The following is a 17,531-nucleotide window of genomic DNA, read 5'->3' as shown; positions in this document are numbered from 1 at the left end:
AGGGCTGTGACTACCCAGCTGGCTGGGACTACAATTCTGAGTTGACCAAAGGCGATGGCTTGAGGGAGCAGCTCCCACCCTGACCAGGAGCCCTGGAGGGGCAGGTAGAGGAGGGTACCTGGCTGGATGTTCTCACGCACGATGGAGACGTGGCGGTCTCGGTCAGGCCGCGTGTGTTCGTGCCAGAAGCCGATGACATGACCCAGTTCATGGACCACGATGCCGAACTTGTCACAGTTCTTGCCGATGGAGATGGCCTGGGGGCCCCCACCACGGCGGCCCACGTAGGAGCAGCACCTGGAGGGCGGGGCCAGCTCAGGGGGGCGGTCCCGAGCTGGGGGAGTGCATCCACTCAGGGGTCGGGTGTGGCTGCCAGGGGGGCCCGGGAGCGGAGGGGTTGGGGAGGGACCCGAGTGCGGGATGCCCGGACTGTGTGCTGGGGTCTGAGCCACATCCGGGGCAGCTCCTGGGGAGATGCCCCATGGCGGGAGGGGACAGATGACGCAGGGCCATGCCCAGATGGGACAGCTGCAGTGCTCAGGACAGAACATGGGTTGGGGCGATGGCCGAGGGTACAGTGCCCAGGGGCCCCTGCTCACCCGCAGGGTCGATAGGTGAACACGATATAGCTGTCCTCATCTGTGCGCTCCAGGAAGGTGACACAGGTGTGCTTCTCCCAGTGCCTCATGGCCTGCCGGAAGACTGCCCTCTGGCTGCCTGCCAGGACAAGGGAGGCCAGGCTGTCACAGTTGTCCAGGTGGGCCCACTTCCACCCATTGCTAAAGAGTCAGCCATTCATTGGACAGACAGGCAGAAGGTACCACTCACACCATCATGCAGGACAGGGCTGTCCTGAGGCCAGGCCACGATGCAGACTGCTCCCCACACGCCCGACATCATGCTCACCAGTGAAGTTTCCTCCAATGACAAAGGGGATGACGCCATCGGGCCACACGCGCTCTGGTCTAGACGTTGCTGCCCTCCGGCTCCGGGACCTGCTTCTCCATCTCCCGTGACTTTTCCTCTGCGGCTGCCCACTAGTGCTCTGACAGTTGAGGGTGGAAGAGTTTCCTGAAATTGAAAGAAGAAGGCATTTGGTAGCAAGGGAATGAAGAGCAAGAGAAAGCAAATTACAACCGACCCTCATTATCTAGGGATTCCGTATTTGCCCACTCAGTAAAATTTCTTTGTAACCCCCAAAGCAATACCCTCAGCTCTTTCACGGTCACTTGCTGTCATGCACAGAGCAGTGAAGAATTTCAGTCACCCACAGGCATGATCCCAGCTGAGCCTGAACAAGGCGACAGGCTGCCTTCTTGTTGCAGCTTATACTGTAATATATACTGCAGCTTATACTGTAAATATCTTTCTCACAATCTATTTAGTGCAACATTTTTTGCATTTTGTGCTTTTTCTCGGTGAGTTTGCTGTTTAAAATGAGCCTCCCCTTACCCCCCTGTAGTGCTGAAGGGCTGTCTAGTGTTCCCAAGTGCAAGAGGGCTGGGATGTACCTTATGGAGAAAATACCTGGGTTAGAGAAGCTTTGTTCAGGCATGAGTTACAGTGCTGTTGGCCATGAGTTCCACGTTAGTGAATCAATGCTATATTAATTAAGGTGTCTTTAAATAGAAACACACATAAGACTGGGTTACGTATTAATGAGTTGATGAAAATGTGACCAGAGGCTTGCAGGAACCTAACCCTGTATTTCTCCTAGGAGTAACGGCTCAGAATTTGCTAGTTCAGTGTTCGCAGTGACTTTATGGAATGACTGTAAGGTTATTCTATAACTCTATTCATAACTACCATGAACAGAGAGAACTGACTGTCAGTGAAAAAGAGAACAGCGGTGTACTCGTTTCCCCAGACCTGCAGGGGACCTGAGACTAGGAAACAGTCCCGTCTCAGCCAATAAACCTTCATATTTATGGAGCATACAGAACTTGATGTCCTCTTTAAGTATTCCCAAGTACACGTCCTCATTTGACACAGTTGCTCTCTGGATGGACTGGGCAAGTGTCGCTATCTACATTTGACAGATGAGGAAACTAAAGTCCAAGATTTGCACAAAGTCAGATGGTGGGTTAGTGGCAAGTCCACGTTATCCAAATCTCCATTCTACTTTCCTCTTGTCCCATGTCTACTCGTCCCCACTAAGGTCAAGTAAGCCTTGCTAGTTACCAGGCTACCAGGTCACCCTCCAATGCCAGCTGCTCTCTGGGGTAGTTTGACCTTTACTCCATGGCCTGCCCATGCCAGGATCCTCCCTCCTGCCAGACAGGACAACTGCCTGGCACCACCAGAGTGTGCCCAGAACAGGTGCCAGGTGAGAATCCCCCACTTGGGCAATGGGAGGGTTACCTGTGAGCAGGACCACATTCCAGAGCGGTGAGAAGGCTGAACAGAACCAAGACAGCCCAGGCCCTCAACCCTCCCATTCCCTCACACATGCACAAGTGCCAGGCTCGCTGCGGGGGGGCGGGGGGGGTGTACTTGGACCCACCCTTGACCTTGAAGAGCTTTGAGTCCAGCTGGGGAGACAGACATATAAACAAATCATTGCAGTGTGGTGCGACTTGTGAGATGCTAACAGTGTAAGCCCAGAGGAAAGAGCACAGCGAATGGTGGCATGGTCAGGACTTGGGGATGAGATCAGGGAAGATTTCACAAGAGAAGCTCTTGAGATGGGCTTTAAAGGATGCATAGAGTTTTGCAAAGCGGGAGCAGGAGAGGAAGCCAGGAGGGACTGTGATGTGCAGCGAAGAGCCTGGGATTTGGAGTGAGAAGGCTTGGGCTCCTGTCCCAGTTTTGCCACTGACTAGCTTTGGGACCTTAAGCATGTCACATTACCTCTGTGACTCTTAGTTTCCGTACAGATGGTCTCTGACTTCGGATGGTTCTACTTACAACGTTTTGATAGTACGGAAGTGATAACACACTCAGTAGAAACCGTACTTCGAATTTTGAATTTCCTGGGTTAGTGATAGGCAGCGTGATCCTCTCTTGAGATGCTGGGCAGTGGCAGTGAGCCGCAGCTCCCTGCCAGCCACACCATCATGACGGGAAACAGCCCATACACTCACAACCATTCTGTACCCAGACCACCATTCCGTTCTTCGCTTTCGGGACAGTATTCAATAATTACGTGAGGGATTCATCATTTTATTATAAAATGGGCTTTGTGTCAGAAGATTTTGCCCAACAGTAGGCTAGTGTTAAGTGTTCTGAGCACCTTTAAGATACCCTGGGCTGAGCTATGATGTTCAGTAGATTAGGTGTATTAAATGTATTTTTGACTTAAGATATTTTCAGCTTATGATGGTTTTATCAGGATGTGACACCATCACAAGTTGAGGAAGATCTGTGTCTGTAAAGTGGGAGTTGTCCTGACCTACCTGTGAAGGTGATTGGGGACAGTCAAGTTAGACAATGCTTTTGAAAGTACTTTGTAAACTGTAAGCAAAAAACAATGTGGGTGGGGGCTTCCCTGGTGGCGCAGTGGTTGAGAATCTGCCTGCCAATGCAGGGGACACGGGTTCGAGTCCTGGTCTGGGAAGATCCCACAAGCCGCGGAGCAACTAGGTCCGTGAGCCACAACTACTGAGCCTGCGTGTCTGGAGCCTGTGCTCCGCAACAAGAGAGGCTGCAACAGTGAGAGGCCCGCGCACTGCGATGAAGAGTGGCCCCCGCTTGCCGCAACTAGAGAAAGCCCTCGCACGGAAACAAAGACCCAACACAGCCAAAAATAAATTAATTAATTAATTAATTTTAAAAAAAAGATTCTTAAATAAAAATAAAAACAATGTGGGTGCTTAGCTTCTGGGTATGTCTACACTTGCCACTGCTCTGGGGAAGGGATAAAGATATCCCAAGGGAAGACAAGCCCTTATGCTGGGTTGAAGCTCATGGCCTCTGTCCTGGGAGGACCTGGCTGGGAACAAGGAGGTTCCCTGTTTTTCCAATTCTGGAACCCATTTCTGGGACAGAGAGGGGCCAGCCCGTACTGGGTGTACCTGCAGCTTTGATGGAAGACCTGCTGGTGGCACGCTGTCTGAGATCCGCAGCCTGCTGCACCTGGAAGGCCCTCAAGTCCTCCTCATCAAGGGCGATGTCCCCAAGGAAGGCAGCTGGAGAGAGAAGAGGCCGGGGCGAGTCAGTCCCCCCTTACCCAGCACTGAAAGCCCAGCCCTGTGGGCACAGCCCCTGGCCCCAGCAACTGTCATCCTCAAGTGCCTTCTGACGAAGGGGAAGGGACATGGGGGCTTTGACGATCTCTAGGGAGACTCATGATCATTTTTCAGTTGGAATCTCAGCAAAGCGGATGCCCACCCCCACCAGACTGTTAGCTACCGAAAGCCACAGTCGTGTCATTTATTCCATCATTCTTTAGCAAATGCTTAGTAAGCACCTACTGTGGGCCGGCGCTACTCCAGTGATTAGCAAGACAGAAGAGGTCCCTGCTCGCAGGAAACTGACCTTCAAAGAAACACAAGTAAACAAATACGGAGCTCGAGAATTCCAGGAAGGGATGGGTGCTACCAAGAAAATAAAAGGGGATGAGAGGACAGAGTGTCTACTTCGGGGGCCCATAACCTTAGCTTTGTGCTGAGCGTTTGGAATTCACTTAACAAATGCCATTTCAATTACACTGAGGGGAGCTTATACTGAAGGGAGCCAGGACCCGATGGGCTTGGAGGAAAAGGTTTAATAGTTCTCAAGTGATTCATATTCTGAGTCTCAGAGTCCCCTCTCTGGAGGAAGAAAGGCCTGGGGGAAAAGAACTCCGCTAACAGGACATTTTGATTTCTGGAGCTGGGGGGGTGAGGTTTCCAGAGGGATGGGTTAAACAGTCTATCTGCGTTTTGAGAAACAGAGGCCCTGGAGCTGAGCGCTTTGGAAGGAGCTCAGATGCAAGCTTCATGCTGGGCTGCTGTGGGGGAGGTGAGAGGCTGGGCTGGAGGTGGAGCAGAGAGCAGCCTCCCCCCAGCTCCACCCACAGTGACATCTGCTTCTCATCCCAAGAGCTACACAGGCCTGGTGGGCAGCGTTACACAAATTGTTTTAACCTTGAGGCCTTGCACACAGGTTTCTCCTCCCCAGATGGCCCATTGGGTGGACAGACAGACAGACACACACACACACACATACACACACACACATACACACACACACACCCCTACTCATCAACACAGAATCAGACACATGGGCCAGTGTTCCTCCAGACACACGGTGACATCCACAGCCATGCTATAAAAGTCACAGAGACAACCCTGCACGCACAAGCAGCACCATACCACCCCTTCTGGTGGGAGGCACTCGATAACGTTCGTTCAAGTGAAGGATCACGGCGATATGCTTTGGGCTTGCAAACACGTGCCCCAGACACACACTCTTCCATAGATGTGACCTGGAGCTGGATGGGCAGAATGCGGGAGTGACTTTAGCAGTTATCTAGGCCAACTTTCCATTTTACAGATGTGGAAACTGAAGCCCAGAAGGGCAATGATTTAACTGAGGCCACGTTGCTAGTCGCTACAAAGGCTGGATTCCCGGTCCAGTGCTCACTGCACTGAAGTTCATCATCTTGCAGAACCCATATTCTAAATACTCACTCAGACACACACATCCACCAGAAAATACACACATCACAGACAGTCCTAAAACACACATGGAGAAGCTCCAACACACACAAACCCAACTGCAAGTTCCAAGCCCATTAAGCCAGTAATAGTAGCAAGAGTGACACCTTATGTAAATGTCTGTTGAAATTTACGTGGTGCTTTCCAGTTGACAAAGTGCTTTCGTATTAATGAATTCATTAATCCTGGCCCACCAGGGACATGCCCATTGAGCCAAGCTCCACCCACACACTTGCCTAGGAGTGTCCCATTACAAACTCTTGGAGAGATAAGACAGTGGCTAGATTTGAGCCCACCTCCCTGACTTGAGAGATCAAAACACTTGGATGTGAGTGGGGAAATGACTTGGCCAAGGTCACCAGCTGGTAGGTGGCCCAGAAGTTCTTCCTCCACACGGGAAAGATTCTCTTATTGAAAACATCACCCTTGGCGGCCTTGGCTCAGCAACTGATGGGATAGCAATACAAGGTGCTTCTCAGCTGACGTGCAAGGGTGGCCTTAGCAAGGATATGGGAGGGTAGGTACACCCCATGGAGGTGCTGGCGGGTCCTGCGTGCCAGTGTCCATACGGGCATTCATTTCCCACGTGAATGCCCTCACGCCTCTGCTCACTTTGCACCTTTGCACAGACGCTGTACTGCCAGGCTCACACAGCCACACCCGCAGACATCACCAAGTACACACGTGGCTGGACATTTAGACTCATCTTCAGACATAGCTGCAAACAGCAAGGTCTTTGGAGTCAGACAGACCTGTCTTTGAATCCCAGCTTGACTACTTCTCACTGACAGATCATATGAACTCTTCTAAACCTCAATTTTCTCCTATATAAAAAAGGAACAAATAAAAGAATCTGTCTCCCAGGATTACTGCACGAAATAAGGCATGGAAATGAAGCATCTAGCACGAAGCCTGGAGCACAGTAAGAAGCCACAGAATGGCCACTGTTAATATCGCCCCAATAGTAGCCCTATAATCTCAAGTTCATCGCTCTACTTTCAAGGGCATAGAGTTTTCACCCACACTGGCCTCCTGGCTGAGTGAAGCCCCCAGGTGCTCAGAAGCAGAACCTTAAATTCCAAGTACAGAGGCCACAGAACTGTGTTGGCCTGCGGGACCAAGGCGGTGTGGAGGACAGGGTGAGCGGAAGGTGGGCCAAGCTCTGGGCTAGCCTAGCCGTGGAGCTCACTGTCAGCAGTGCCCTGTGGTGGGAATGTCATGACTAAAGAATGCGTGGGAACTGAGGGGGCAGGGGAGAGATGGGGGTAGGCAGGAGAGCCTGATGGCCAGGAGCTGGGCCTGAAAGCCCTCTTCATTTGGGATGCCCTCCGGGGAAGCTAGGGAATCTGGATCCTGGAGAGTCCAGGATGCCCCTCCTTACCAGGAAGGAAGCCCTGGGTCAGGGTCAAGGTCAGGATAGTAGTTGTTTTCAACACAGGATCAAAAGTTTTTGTTTTGTTTTCCAGCTGTAAACCAGCCAGGAGCACTTATGGCTGCTCCATAGCCAGTCCCCCCACCCCCCCCACCCCACCCCCCCACACACACCCGCCCCCCAGCAGGAGAGGAAAGAAGAGAGTAAGCAGTGCATCCTTCAGGTCAGCCTCCTCACTGCAGTCTCCTCCCCTTTTAGGGGGAGGGAGAGGAGCCTGGCTGGTGTGACAGAGCCCCAAAGCCATGTGTACCAGGCATACTACGCATGTCCCATTACACAGATGCAAGCTTCTTGCTGGGGGAGGCCATGCTTAAGCTCCTGCAAGTGTTTGCGTGTACTTAATCACAGGTGTACATTTACACACAGGTGCACATTTGCACATGCACTTACATGTACTCAGGGGTACCAACAGGCACAGTTGAACAGACTTGCCCATAAAGCAGGGGCACACCCACAAACGTACAAAAAACACACTCTTGACTACTTCCCTGTGCAAGCCCTAGTGTTTTCAAACACACAAAGAACTGCACGTGCATACCCCATTTCACAGGCTACACCCCCAGAAGGAGAGGGGCACCTTTAGAAATGGAGAGGGGAGAGGAGAGAAAGAGAGATTAGCTGATTCCCCTAGCTATCCTTAGGGGGTAAGCTTTAGTGGCCTGAGGAGTGACACGTTCTACTCCCTTCCCTCCCCCAATATCTTCTCCCCAAATCCCCGGAGAAACTAGAATTATTGAGAGTTCCTTCTTCTGGGGGAGTCCCATCGGTCCCCCTCCATCTGGAGCCCAGGGAGATTGTAAGACTTTTCCTCCTCCCTTGGGGCACCTAAAAGAGAAGGTGACTCATGGAGCAGGGGTATAGGTGGGTGGGTGACTCATTCAGCATGTCTGGAGGGGGAATGTGGTCTGGCAAGAGAAGGAATTGTTTCTCAACCTCTGGAGCTGATAACCTACTCCTCTGAGGCCCCCTGAAGTCCAAACCTGGGCTACAAAGCCCCTGGGATGAGGATGCTGACAAAGGCTGGTGAGCTACTGGCCCAACTCACCTCCCCAAAGCAGACCTCTGAGCTGCCAGGTGAGGCTGCAGTAAGGTCCTCGCTGGCCCAGGAGAATCCCTGTGGGCTTCTCTGCTGATGGGAGCAGCTGTGTCCCAACTCCTGCCTCTAGGGTCCCTCCCAGAGTCCTGAGTCATCTGGGGCAGCCAAATGGAACTGGGAATCTTAGGGAAGGATTCCCCTGATGGTTCCGCATCCCAACGTACAAGAAATCAGGGCTGACTCGCAATCCCCCTGGGAGAGAGAGAGAGGGCTTGGTGGAACCAGCTCTGAGCACACACAGGCCAGCTTGGCTTCCTGCCCGTTGTTCTGGTCTTGCTCAGAAGATCCAGGCACCTCTTCAGGGTATCAAGGGTCTTAACTTTGTCCTTACTGCAACAGTAAACCATCACTCTGATGGTAATAACAAGAGGTGACCTCAGATGAAGAGGCCCCGCTCTCCTGAGACATCACAGGTGAGCCAGGGAGTCAATGGGGCTTTCATTCTTGGTCCTCCACGTGCAAGGAGGAGGAGAGGAAGAGGAGAGAGCTGGAGAGCATCAAATGGGTAGAGGGAGCAGGGAGAGCCAGGTGCATCCAAAGGAAGTAAAGCCAGACACGCCTGCCGCTGCCACCTCCCGCATCTGGAGGGCAGGGCTCAGAGGGGGCAAGAGGTGAAGGCAGGCAGGAGAGGTTAACACAAACAGAGGAAAGAGCCTGGGGACCTGAGGCCTGAGGGTGTTGGTGTGGGGTCTTAGGAGTCAGGCCGGAGGGAGGCAGGGCTGCACCAGTCACACCCAGGAGGGAAGCCTGGTCTGACCCTGAATCTTGGCCTTGTCAGGCCCTCCTGGCCACCCCCAGGCCTGGCGCAGCTCCCCACGAGCCCCACGAGCTGGAGAACTTTCTCCAGAGTCCTCATTTGAAGTTCCAGCTCAGCTAACCCCACCCTTCCATGAAATCTGAGACTGGGGATAGAGCCCTCAGCCTCCCACTGCTCAAACCCCTCCAATTTCCAACTGGTAGTGAAATACATCAGATTGGCTTCCTACCTATTCTTTAAGACCTTGCCCAGCCCTCCTTCTCCACAAAGACCTCCCCAAACTTCCCAGCTTGCTGTGATCACTGTTTCTCTGCCACCACTACCACCAGGGCTGCAGAGGGGCAAGAGGCACCACCAGGGCTGCAGAGGGGAAAGAGGCTCCTTGAGCCTTTCGGGCTTTCCCTCCTTGGTTTGCGCAGTTGGTTATGTCCACGTGTGTCTTGTGCTCCTTTTAGACTGTAAGCTCCTTGAGGGCAGGGGCCATGACTTATAATTCTCTGTATCTCCCACAACATCAAGGCCAGGGCCTGGCACCTCTTAGGCATTTAGTAAATGTAGACCAGTTGAATGAATAAGTGACACCAGGATGGGGTTAGGGAGACACTCCCTTCTCCTGAAAACCAAGCCTATTCCCTCAGAAAAAAATGAAGTCAGAGCGTGAGGCACAGAAAACAGGGGGTAGGCCACCAACATTTATTTAGTGCTTACTGAGTGTTATGCTCTCATATGCATTTTATATATGTTCTCACATATAATCCTTACCACCAACTCTACGGGGAATCGGAGAATCGTATTATCAGTTCCATTTTACAGGTGAGGAAAGCAAAGTTCAGAGATGATAATTACCATTCCCAAGATACTACAGCTAATGAGTTGTGTGTCCAGGATTGAGAGCTAGGTCTGCCTGCCTCCAAAGCCCACGCTCTGTCCACTTAGCCTCATGTCCACCCCAAGCCCAGCGAGAAAGATGGAGGCTAATGTCTGGTTTGCTCACAGCCCAGCAGGGGTGGAGGAGGAAGGGCTGAGGGACTGGCTTTTCCTCCTCGCACTCGAAGGACTCTTATTCCTGCAGTTTGCTCTGATACATCACCCAAAGAAGGGTCCGCCGGGTCACGACCAGAGCAACCTGCGCCCCAACACCTCATGCTCCACACAGGCACTTCTAGAACTCAAGGCACTGTGCCACTGCCCTGGCTCTGGCTATGTGGAGACAGTCTGAAGTCAGAGGCAGGAAGTCGAGGAAAGGTTCTGATATCTTATACCCTGTGTGTTCTCTTGTCCCAGGCAGCCTGTCAGGGTCATCCGATCAGGCAAACGGCTGGCGTGCATGACCATCTGGTCACTCTGTGTGGCAGGGAGGAGGCGGAATCCCTCTGGGCCCAGCAGGAGTGAAAGGGTTACACGGGGTCTTCATGGACAAAGAACACACACACACACACACACACACACACACACACACTCCGGGGCCCTGACCTGGACTAATTAGCCTCCAGTGTCTGCGGGACACAGAGGACTGATATACAGTATCTGAGTTCTCTGTTTTTCCCCTTTCCACCCCACTTGGCCTTAGTAGGTCCTCTGGCACACGGGCAGAAGTTAACTTCCTGTCCTGGGCTGGCTTTTCTAACTTTGACAGCTGTCTCCGAGGTCAGAAACCTGCTGCCGCTGGTGGGGAACATGGGATTCCCAGCGGGCATGATCTCAGAGGATCCGTTGAAAAACTTTCTTCTTCCACTTGCTGGGTGGGGGCCTCAGGAGACCTGCTCCTTGGAGATACAGGCCTCCCTGAACCCAGCGGGACAGACGTGCAGCCCCCGGGCAGCCTAGACAGACAGGCTGGAAAACACCAGTGTGCTGGAGCCCGGGATGGGGGAGAAGGGAAAAGTGCACACACACACACACACACACACACACACACACACACACACACAGAGGAGTTTGGCCGGAAAAGTTTCCAGTAGAAGGAAAAGCCTCCTTGGCAGGTTTCTCCTGGGACCCAGGCAGGAATCCTCTGGGAGAGACCAGAGACAGCCACGGCAGCTCCCACCAACAGCAGCAAAACTTCAGTCCCTAAAAGTCCCCCAAACTTCCCCCTCCCTCTCTCCCTCTTTCTTTTGTTCCCCACTGCATTGCCAACCAGGCAGCTCCCGGCTTCCCACACCGGACTGTCCTCCCCCAACCCCGAACCCTCAGCAGCCCGCGCCTCCCTCCCAGCCCCGGCCCGCCCGCGCCCGACCCGGGCGCCCCGGGATCGGCCGGTGGGGTGGGGGGCGCCTACCCGCCTTGCAGGGGTCTTTGTAGTTGAGGGGCTCCGCGTCGTCCTCCTCCCCCAGGTCATAGGTGTAGTCGGCCAAGTCGAGCTGCCGGCCCGGGCGCGCGAGCAGGAGCAGCCAGAGCAGCAGCGGCAGCGGCGGGCGGGCCACGCCGGGCATGCTGGCGGGCGCGGCGGCGGCGGACGCGGTGGCGGCGGTGGCGGCGGCGGCGGCGGCGGGTCGCGCCCGGACGCGGGAGCGGACGAGAGGGGAAGCGGAGGACTGGCGGCGAGGGGAGGGCGCTCCCGGCCGCCCGCTCTCCCCCCGCGCTCTCCCTACCTCTTCCCCTTCCCTCTCCTCGCCCTCCCTCCTTCCTGTCTCCCGCCCCCTCTCCGGCCCGGCTTCTCCGCTCTCCCTTCCCTTCTTTCCGTCTCTTTCCTTCTCTCCCTCCCTCCCTCTCCCCCTCTTTAGGGAAATGAGCTCGCTGGAGGGCGGGTTTTCGCCTGGAGCTCGGCCCCCCTCGGGGCCGGGACCGTGCTCGGCCGGGCCGGGACGTGCGCCAGCCGGAGGCGGGGAGGGTGTAGAGCCGGCCGGCCGGGAGGGGGCTCGGGAGGCGCGGGGAGCGGGGCGGCGGGGCCGGGGAGGGGGCTCCGGGCGCCGGGCCCCGGGGTGTTCGGCCCGGCGCCCGTCCCGGGCCGCGGAACACGCCGTCGGGTCAATCGTGCCGCCTCCGCCTCGCTCCGTCCCCCGATTTTGGGCCGGCCGTGTTTCCCCGCCTGCGGCTCTCGCACTCTGCCTTTCTCGGACCCTCGCGCTCTCCCATCTCGGTCCCTGTGCCTCTAGTTCTGTCCTGTCTCTCGCCGTCTCCGTCTCGCTCCCTCCCTCGGGAGACGCCACTGGAGGGCGCCTGAAGCCCGCGGATTGCTCCCCAGTCCCCTCGCCTCATCACCCTGGGACCGGGGGAGAATGGGAAAGCCCGCTTGGCGTGCCCAAGGCCCTAGCCTTCCCCTGGCTGGCCCCCACCAAGCGCGGGACTGAGGCATGTGAGAGGATAGACGAGGTACACCCTTCGTTTTTCAATCAGGCTGCTTTATTCTTTGGTGTAGGAACCCCCTTGGGTCCTGGGAGCTGCTTCTTCTCTGCCCACCTCTCCCCACAGCTCCCATTTCTCCAGGACCAGTCCCAGTGGTACTGGCAGGAGCGGCTTCCTGCCGGTCTGCACAAGACCCTTTGCTCCTGGAGCTTTGCTGTCCCTTGCTGAGGCCCTGCGAAGCAAAGGAACACTGTTTATTACGTGAGGAAGAGGGACGTGGGGTGGTGGTGTCTGTGAACCTTCCCTCCCCTGAGCTCTGTAGGTGACCCCGCCTCCGTGGTTCCCCCAGTGCCTGGTCAGCTGACATGACCATCCTGGGCCACTGTTGCTCCAGTGCCCTGGAGGTCACACCTGCTCACCTGATGGGTCCTAGATGTAGTAGAGGGGCACCTCGCCACACAGGGTGCTCATGGTGCTGCCCAGGAAGGCCAGGTCCCCAGAGGATGCCAAGCTGGCGTCACGGCCCTCCTCCTGGCCCAGCTTAGAGGTAGGTACTGAGGGCTCGGCCTGGAAAGAGCACCTGATTTGGAGGCTGGGAACTGAGTTTCTGTCTCACCTGCGGCCCTTATTGTGGGACCTCAGGTGTGTCAGGCAATCTCTCTGAGTAAAGAAGGGGCTGTGCTGGAGTCAGAAGCCCCCAGGGGGTGTGTGGGCTCAGCTGAGGCCAGCAGCTTGGCTGTGGGGTGGGGATGGTAAGTGGGTAGGAAAGGTTTGGTGCAGGGGAATCCCAGGAGGGCATTCACCTGGCAGTCCACGATGAGCAGCGCTTTACAGGTGACAAAGAACCATCATCTTCAATGCTCCTCATAGCAGCTCTGGGAGGGAGACAGCCCACTCTTTCTTACCCACACACCCACCTGGAAGTTCTGGAATTTTCTAGTGAGAGCCTCAAGACTTGGGATGCTCTGCGGAGCCATCTTCATGACGTAGCAGCAGGTTCCCGGGGCTGGCTTGTAGGCAATCAGGAGCTGGGCACAGGAACCCCAGAGTTGGTTCGGGAAGGCGCTGCCTAGCTCACTCCTAACTCTGGTCCTTGCCATCTCCCTCTAGGTTGGGGACGGGAGGGAGTCATACTGGAATCTAGGGCTCAGGCAAAAGTGCTGGGGGGGTGGGGAGAGGTGGACATGTACGAGTCCACAGCTGCATAGGTCTAGCACAGTGTAGCCCTAGGGTCAAGAGGTCCAGGTACACCCACCCTCTGGTAGTCATACACCGCGATGCCAGTGGAGCCAATGGAGAAGGTGGCAGTGGTTCCCACACGCTCACTCAGGGCCAGGCGTTGCTGGGCTTCCGGCCCCGCGATGCTCATCTCTAGGACCTAGGGGAGGGCATAGTGCTGCCTGGCATTCCTCTTTCCCCCCTCATCATGCCCACCCTCAGTCCCCTTTACTCAAATGCAATTTTTTCTTCCCTGGGAGCTCAGAGAGGCCAAGTGGAACCAGGTGCTGGAGGGAACAGGTCATCCCACCGTGGGGCAGGGGCCTGGTGAAAAAGCCCAGGCCAGGTTTGCCACCCTGTTCCCACCTCTGTCCTTCCCTGAGGTGCCACTTGCCTCCTCCCCTCTTTCCCTTTGGGCAATTTGCTATCTGCCCACCCCATCTCAGGGCCTTTGTCTGGCCTGCCCTGTACCCACTGCCCACCCCATCCCAGGCCTGCTTACCATCTCAGTATGTTTCTGGCTCATGTAAAGAGCCATGAGCAGGGCCCCAACAATCACCACGACAACAAGGACCACGACCACGACCACGATGAGAAGGCGTTTGATCTTCCCAAGACAGCAGGGGATTCGGAACCGGTCCCCAGGGACTGCTGAGTAGTCCTGTCGTGGTGGGGCAGGGAGGGAGACAGGTGTGAGGTCATGAGGATGCCCTTTCTTCTCCCTGCACAGCCAGGACACCTTCCCACACTCTCCCGAGGCTGAACAACCAATGCTATGGACATGCAGAGAAGGGCTGAGGAGATCGGAGAAGGCTTCCTGGAGGAGGGGGCCTGGATTCCCATAGATGCTTAGAAGTGAGGTCTGGCTTGGAGACACCCAAGAGAGACTGTTTCACCAGTCTCATCTCCTGCTGTTTCCTCCAGACCTCTGGCATCCCAACCATGCCCAGTCCCTCTCTGTCCTGCCCCCGCCCCCCATCCATGCCTTTATGCATACTATCCCTTCTTTCTGCAATGCCTTCCTTCTTCTCAAGCTGGTGAGCTCCAACTAGTTCCTCTGGAGCCAGCTCAAATGTTATTTTCTCTGCGAAGCTTCCTGTGATCTCTCGAGTAGTAGCTCCTTACCCAGTGCTTTCTACAGCCCTTTTCCCTGACCCCTGTGGTGACTCACGGCCCCTCATATGGGAATTGGTGGCTGACGAGTCTCTCTCTCCAAGGGGCTCTGTCTTAGTGTTTGGTGTCCTTATGTTGATTTAGCACAGTCCTAAGTTAGTTGAGGGAATGAATCCGGATGAGGAAACAGGCCCAGAGGTTGGAGGAGGTAGGGCCCACTACACACAGATACACTCCCGCACACATGTGCACACACACGATCAAACTCACCGGCGGGCTCTCCATCAGGACCTCTTTGCTGCCCACATCCATCTCGCAGTAGACACCTTCCCCTCCTCATCTCCAAGTGTGACTAGGGTCTTATATGTGCCGGGAGAGAGAGGGGACAGAGGTGAAAGACCCAGCCCCTGTCTGCCAGCCAAGCCCTCGGCTTTGAAGCCTGTTTGTTCCTGGTCCTCCAGAGCTGAGGGCCCGATAAGCTAGCTGCAAGAGTGCCTAAGGGCCCTTGGCGCTGGCGCTGGCGCAGGAGTCCTCTCGGCCCCAGCAAGAGCAAAGCTAGGTAAGGTGAGCCAACCTGCCCTTGGGCGATCTACACCTCTCAGCGTGGGTGTCTTGCTGGCGCCTGCCCCTGCAGTCCTTTGGCTTTTCCTGATCTTCTGCCAGGCTGAACTTCTTAGGCAACCAAGGGTCTGACCCAATGGGTCCACCACATTTCCCAACAGAATCTCCCCTAAGCATGGGGCTGAGCGCCAGGAAGGGGAGCCCCTGTGGACCCGCAGGGACAGTACTAAAGGCACGGGGTGCTTTGGCATCGGTGTGGGCGTTCATAAATGGTTCATAAATTCTCTGAGAGCATCAGATTTTCACTTCAAGTATCTGCCTCACCTCCTCCCACACATTTCGTACCTAACCTCAGACGTGCCCCCAGTCATTCTTGCCCAGATTCTGAACACTGTCCCCTCTGGTTATAAATGCTTACTAACACACAGTTTTTCTTTCTTTGGCATAGCCTTGTTCGTAAGCTGAAGGCTTTTTTTTTTTTTCTAACCTGCTTTTACTTTTATTTGCATTTATTTTATGCTGAATTTATTTCCAGACCATATGTTTTTGTTTCTTCAGTTTCTTCTGGGACAGCTTTCTCTCCTGTGCAACCTCCTCTTCGGGTTTAGGAACAATCTGCTCTTTTTTTTAGGGAGGATCATCTCCATGTGGCGGGGGGTGTCCTATAGGGGTTAATCCGACCGTGAGCTCTGTGAAGTCCTGTGCTACATCGTGGGGGCTTGTTCACCTGCATGTGCTTGATGACCAGAGAATCCACATCTAAACCCTTCAGTTCAGCATCACTCTGCATTTTTAAGCACGTGCAGCAAAATTCCGCACTCTTTTTGAACCGCCGACCCTATGTCCAACCCCCAAATTGTAAAAAGGTGTGTTTGGCCTGAGCACACCTACCAGCTCCACAATTGTAACAAGGGAACAGCGCACATTGCTTCTGCAAAGTGACATCATTCAAATACTTGGTGGCTTTTTGGATATGCATACCCTCGATAGCCTGAGCAGTTTCACAGATGTTCCTAAAATGAACACGAAGATTTGAACTTCTGGATTTGCATGATTCTGTGGGGTTTTCTGTATCAAGTGAATAGCAAACCATTTTCAGAGATCAAGCTGGAGGCTTATGATAGCAGTTCCATGCCTGACACTTGGTCCCAGACAGCCTTGCACAGGGCTGAGGGTGGTGACTGATGGGGTCCCCATCTCCTCGTCCCTGAATCAGCCCACCTGCTTGGTGTTGCCTCGCACCCTGCCCTCTCGACACTCTTCTTTCTATATCCTCTGATCCTGTATTTGCCCTGAAAATGTTACTCACCCAGATATGAACCACTTTCTGGATCTTCTTCTCCTCTCTACCTCTTTCCTGCCTCTTTGCCCAAAGCCATCTCTGTTGTCTTGTTGTACTAAACCACATCGACTAATGGCTGCATCCTTTCTCTCGGGCTCCCTCCACTTGGTGGGCCAGGTGGTCCCTACAGCGCCTCCACCTCTAAACTTTCACGCGAGTGTTAAGTCAGAGCCCCACACCTCACTCCTCTCTTGGCCTCACCCCCTGTCCTCCTTGTACTTGAACTCTAACACTTCACCCCAATTCCTGTCCCTTGCTGGGGCCCCCTCGCACCTTGGCCCTGCCCTTCAGTCATGAGCTCGCCCCCAACTCTCCAGCCCTTGCAGGCTCCCGTGTCCCCACAAGGACCCCCTCTCCAGCTGGAGAGCCTTCAGCCTCCGGGTTGCACAATGGCATGGCATCTGAGCTGAGAGCCCCGAGAAGCTCAGAGAAGGAGAGAGGGACAGAAGTGTTTGTTTCCCCCACCCTACTCACCCCCCAGCTGCCACTTTAAATATTTGCCTAAGCCTCTAGCAGCAAGTGTCCTAGGAGGAGTGAAAGAGGGGGTGGGGGCTCCAGGGAGAAAGGGGGAAGAAGCATCCTCCTCTCAACTGTGCGCAGCTTCAGCTGCGTGCAGGTGCCAGATGCAGGAGACAGCCTGCCTGCAGGGCCCACCCCTGCCCGCCCCAGGGCCCCCACTCCCGCCCCTGGTTGTCCTGGCAACACTGGGACTGATTGGCTGACTCACGAATACTGGACCTGAGCCAGGTGGGCAGCGGGCCAGCGGGAGAACCAAGGAGAATGGCAAGCATCTCGGGGGTCCCTGTGGGCATCTGGGGCAGGGGGCGCATAGTCCAGCTGTGGGGCTTGTTCTGAGCAGGTGCTGTGCTTAGGGCTTGCCATCATCCCTGGCTGCTGGGAAAGGGATCTCTTCCTTGGAAGGAAGCCTCTGCTCTCTTGGGTCCTCAGTCTCCCCTGCAGGCTGCCCTTAGACTGTAGTTCTTACAACTTTGTTTTTTTCTTTCTTCTTTCTTTTTTAACTTGTTTTTGCCTATTTGGAGGTTGGGGAAGGAAGGGTGATCTCAAGTTTCATAAGGGAAGTTCAGATG

General features: G+C 54.9%; 2 protein-coding genes across 4 annotated transcripts in view; both read right to left on the bottom strand.

Moving 5' to 3' along the window:
• The window catches only part of BMP1 (bone morphogenetic protein 1), a 40,172-nt gene extending 28,803 nt beyond the window's left edge, over positions 1 to 11,369 (bottom strand). Inside the window, exons 1-5 of one of the 3 annotated variants that reach the window (XM_027091951.1) lie at positions 11,203 to 11,369; positions 4,014 to 4,127; positions 907 to 1,071; positions 600 to 717; positions 119 to 297 (exon numbers count right to left, since the gene is read on the bottom strand). In XM_027091951.1, the coding sequence (XP_026947752.1) occupies positions 119 to 297; positions 600 to 717; positions 907 to 1,071; positions 4,014 to 4,127; positions 11,203 to 11,356 (730 nt within the window). In that variant the 5' untranslated portion in view covers positions 11,357 to 11,369. Of the gene's footprint in view, positions 1 to 118; positions 335 to 599; positions 718 to 906; positions 1,072 to 4,013; positions 4,128 to 11,202 lie in introns of those variants that run through there. The other 2 variants (XM_027091949.1, XM_027091950.1) reach the window with 2 other exon arrangements.
• An 875-nt stretch (positions 11,370 to 12,244) lies between these two features.
• SFTPC (surfactant protein C) lies at positions 12,245 to 14,852 on the bottom strand. The gene is made up of 6 exons (XM_027092040.1): positions 14,811 to 14,852; positions 13,930 to 14,088; positions 13,465 to 13,587; positions 13,127 to 13,237; positions 12,629 to 12,776; positions 12,245 to 12,441 (listed from the first exon to the last, which is right to left on the bottom strand). Exons 1-5 carry the CDS (start codon positions 14,850 to 14,852, stop codon positions 12,639 to 12,641), a joined length of 573 nt encoding a protein of 190 aa, XP_026947841.1. The 3' UTR covers positions 12,245 to 12,441; positions 12,629 to 12,638.
• Positions 14,853 to 17,531: the final 2,679 nt, after the last annotated feature.

This window comes from Aethalodelphis obliquidens, unplaced genomic scaffold, assembly GCF_003676395.1.
Source record: "Aethalodelphis obliquidens isolate GAN/ISIS:26980383/991018 unplaced genomic scaffold, ASM367639v1 scaffold74, whole genome shotgun sequence".
Taxonomy (NCBI): domain Eukaryota; kingdom Metazoa; phylum Chordata; class Mammalia; order Artiodactyla; family Delphinidae; genus Aethalodelphis; species Aethalodelphis obliquidens.
The sequence above is the reverse complement of the archived record's forward strand: the minus strand, read 5'-3'. Positions and strand labels throughout refer to the sequence as shown.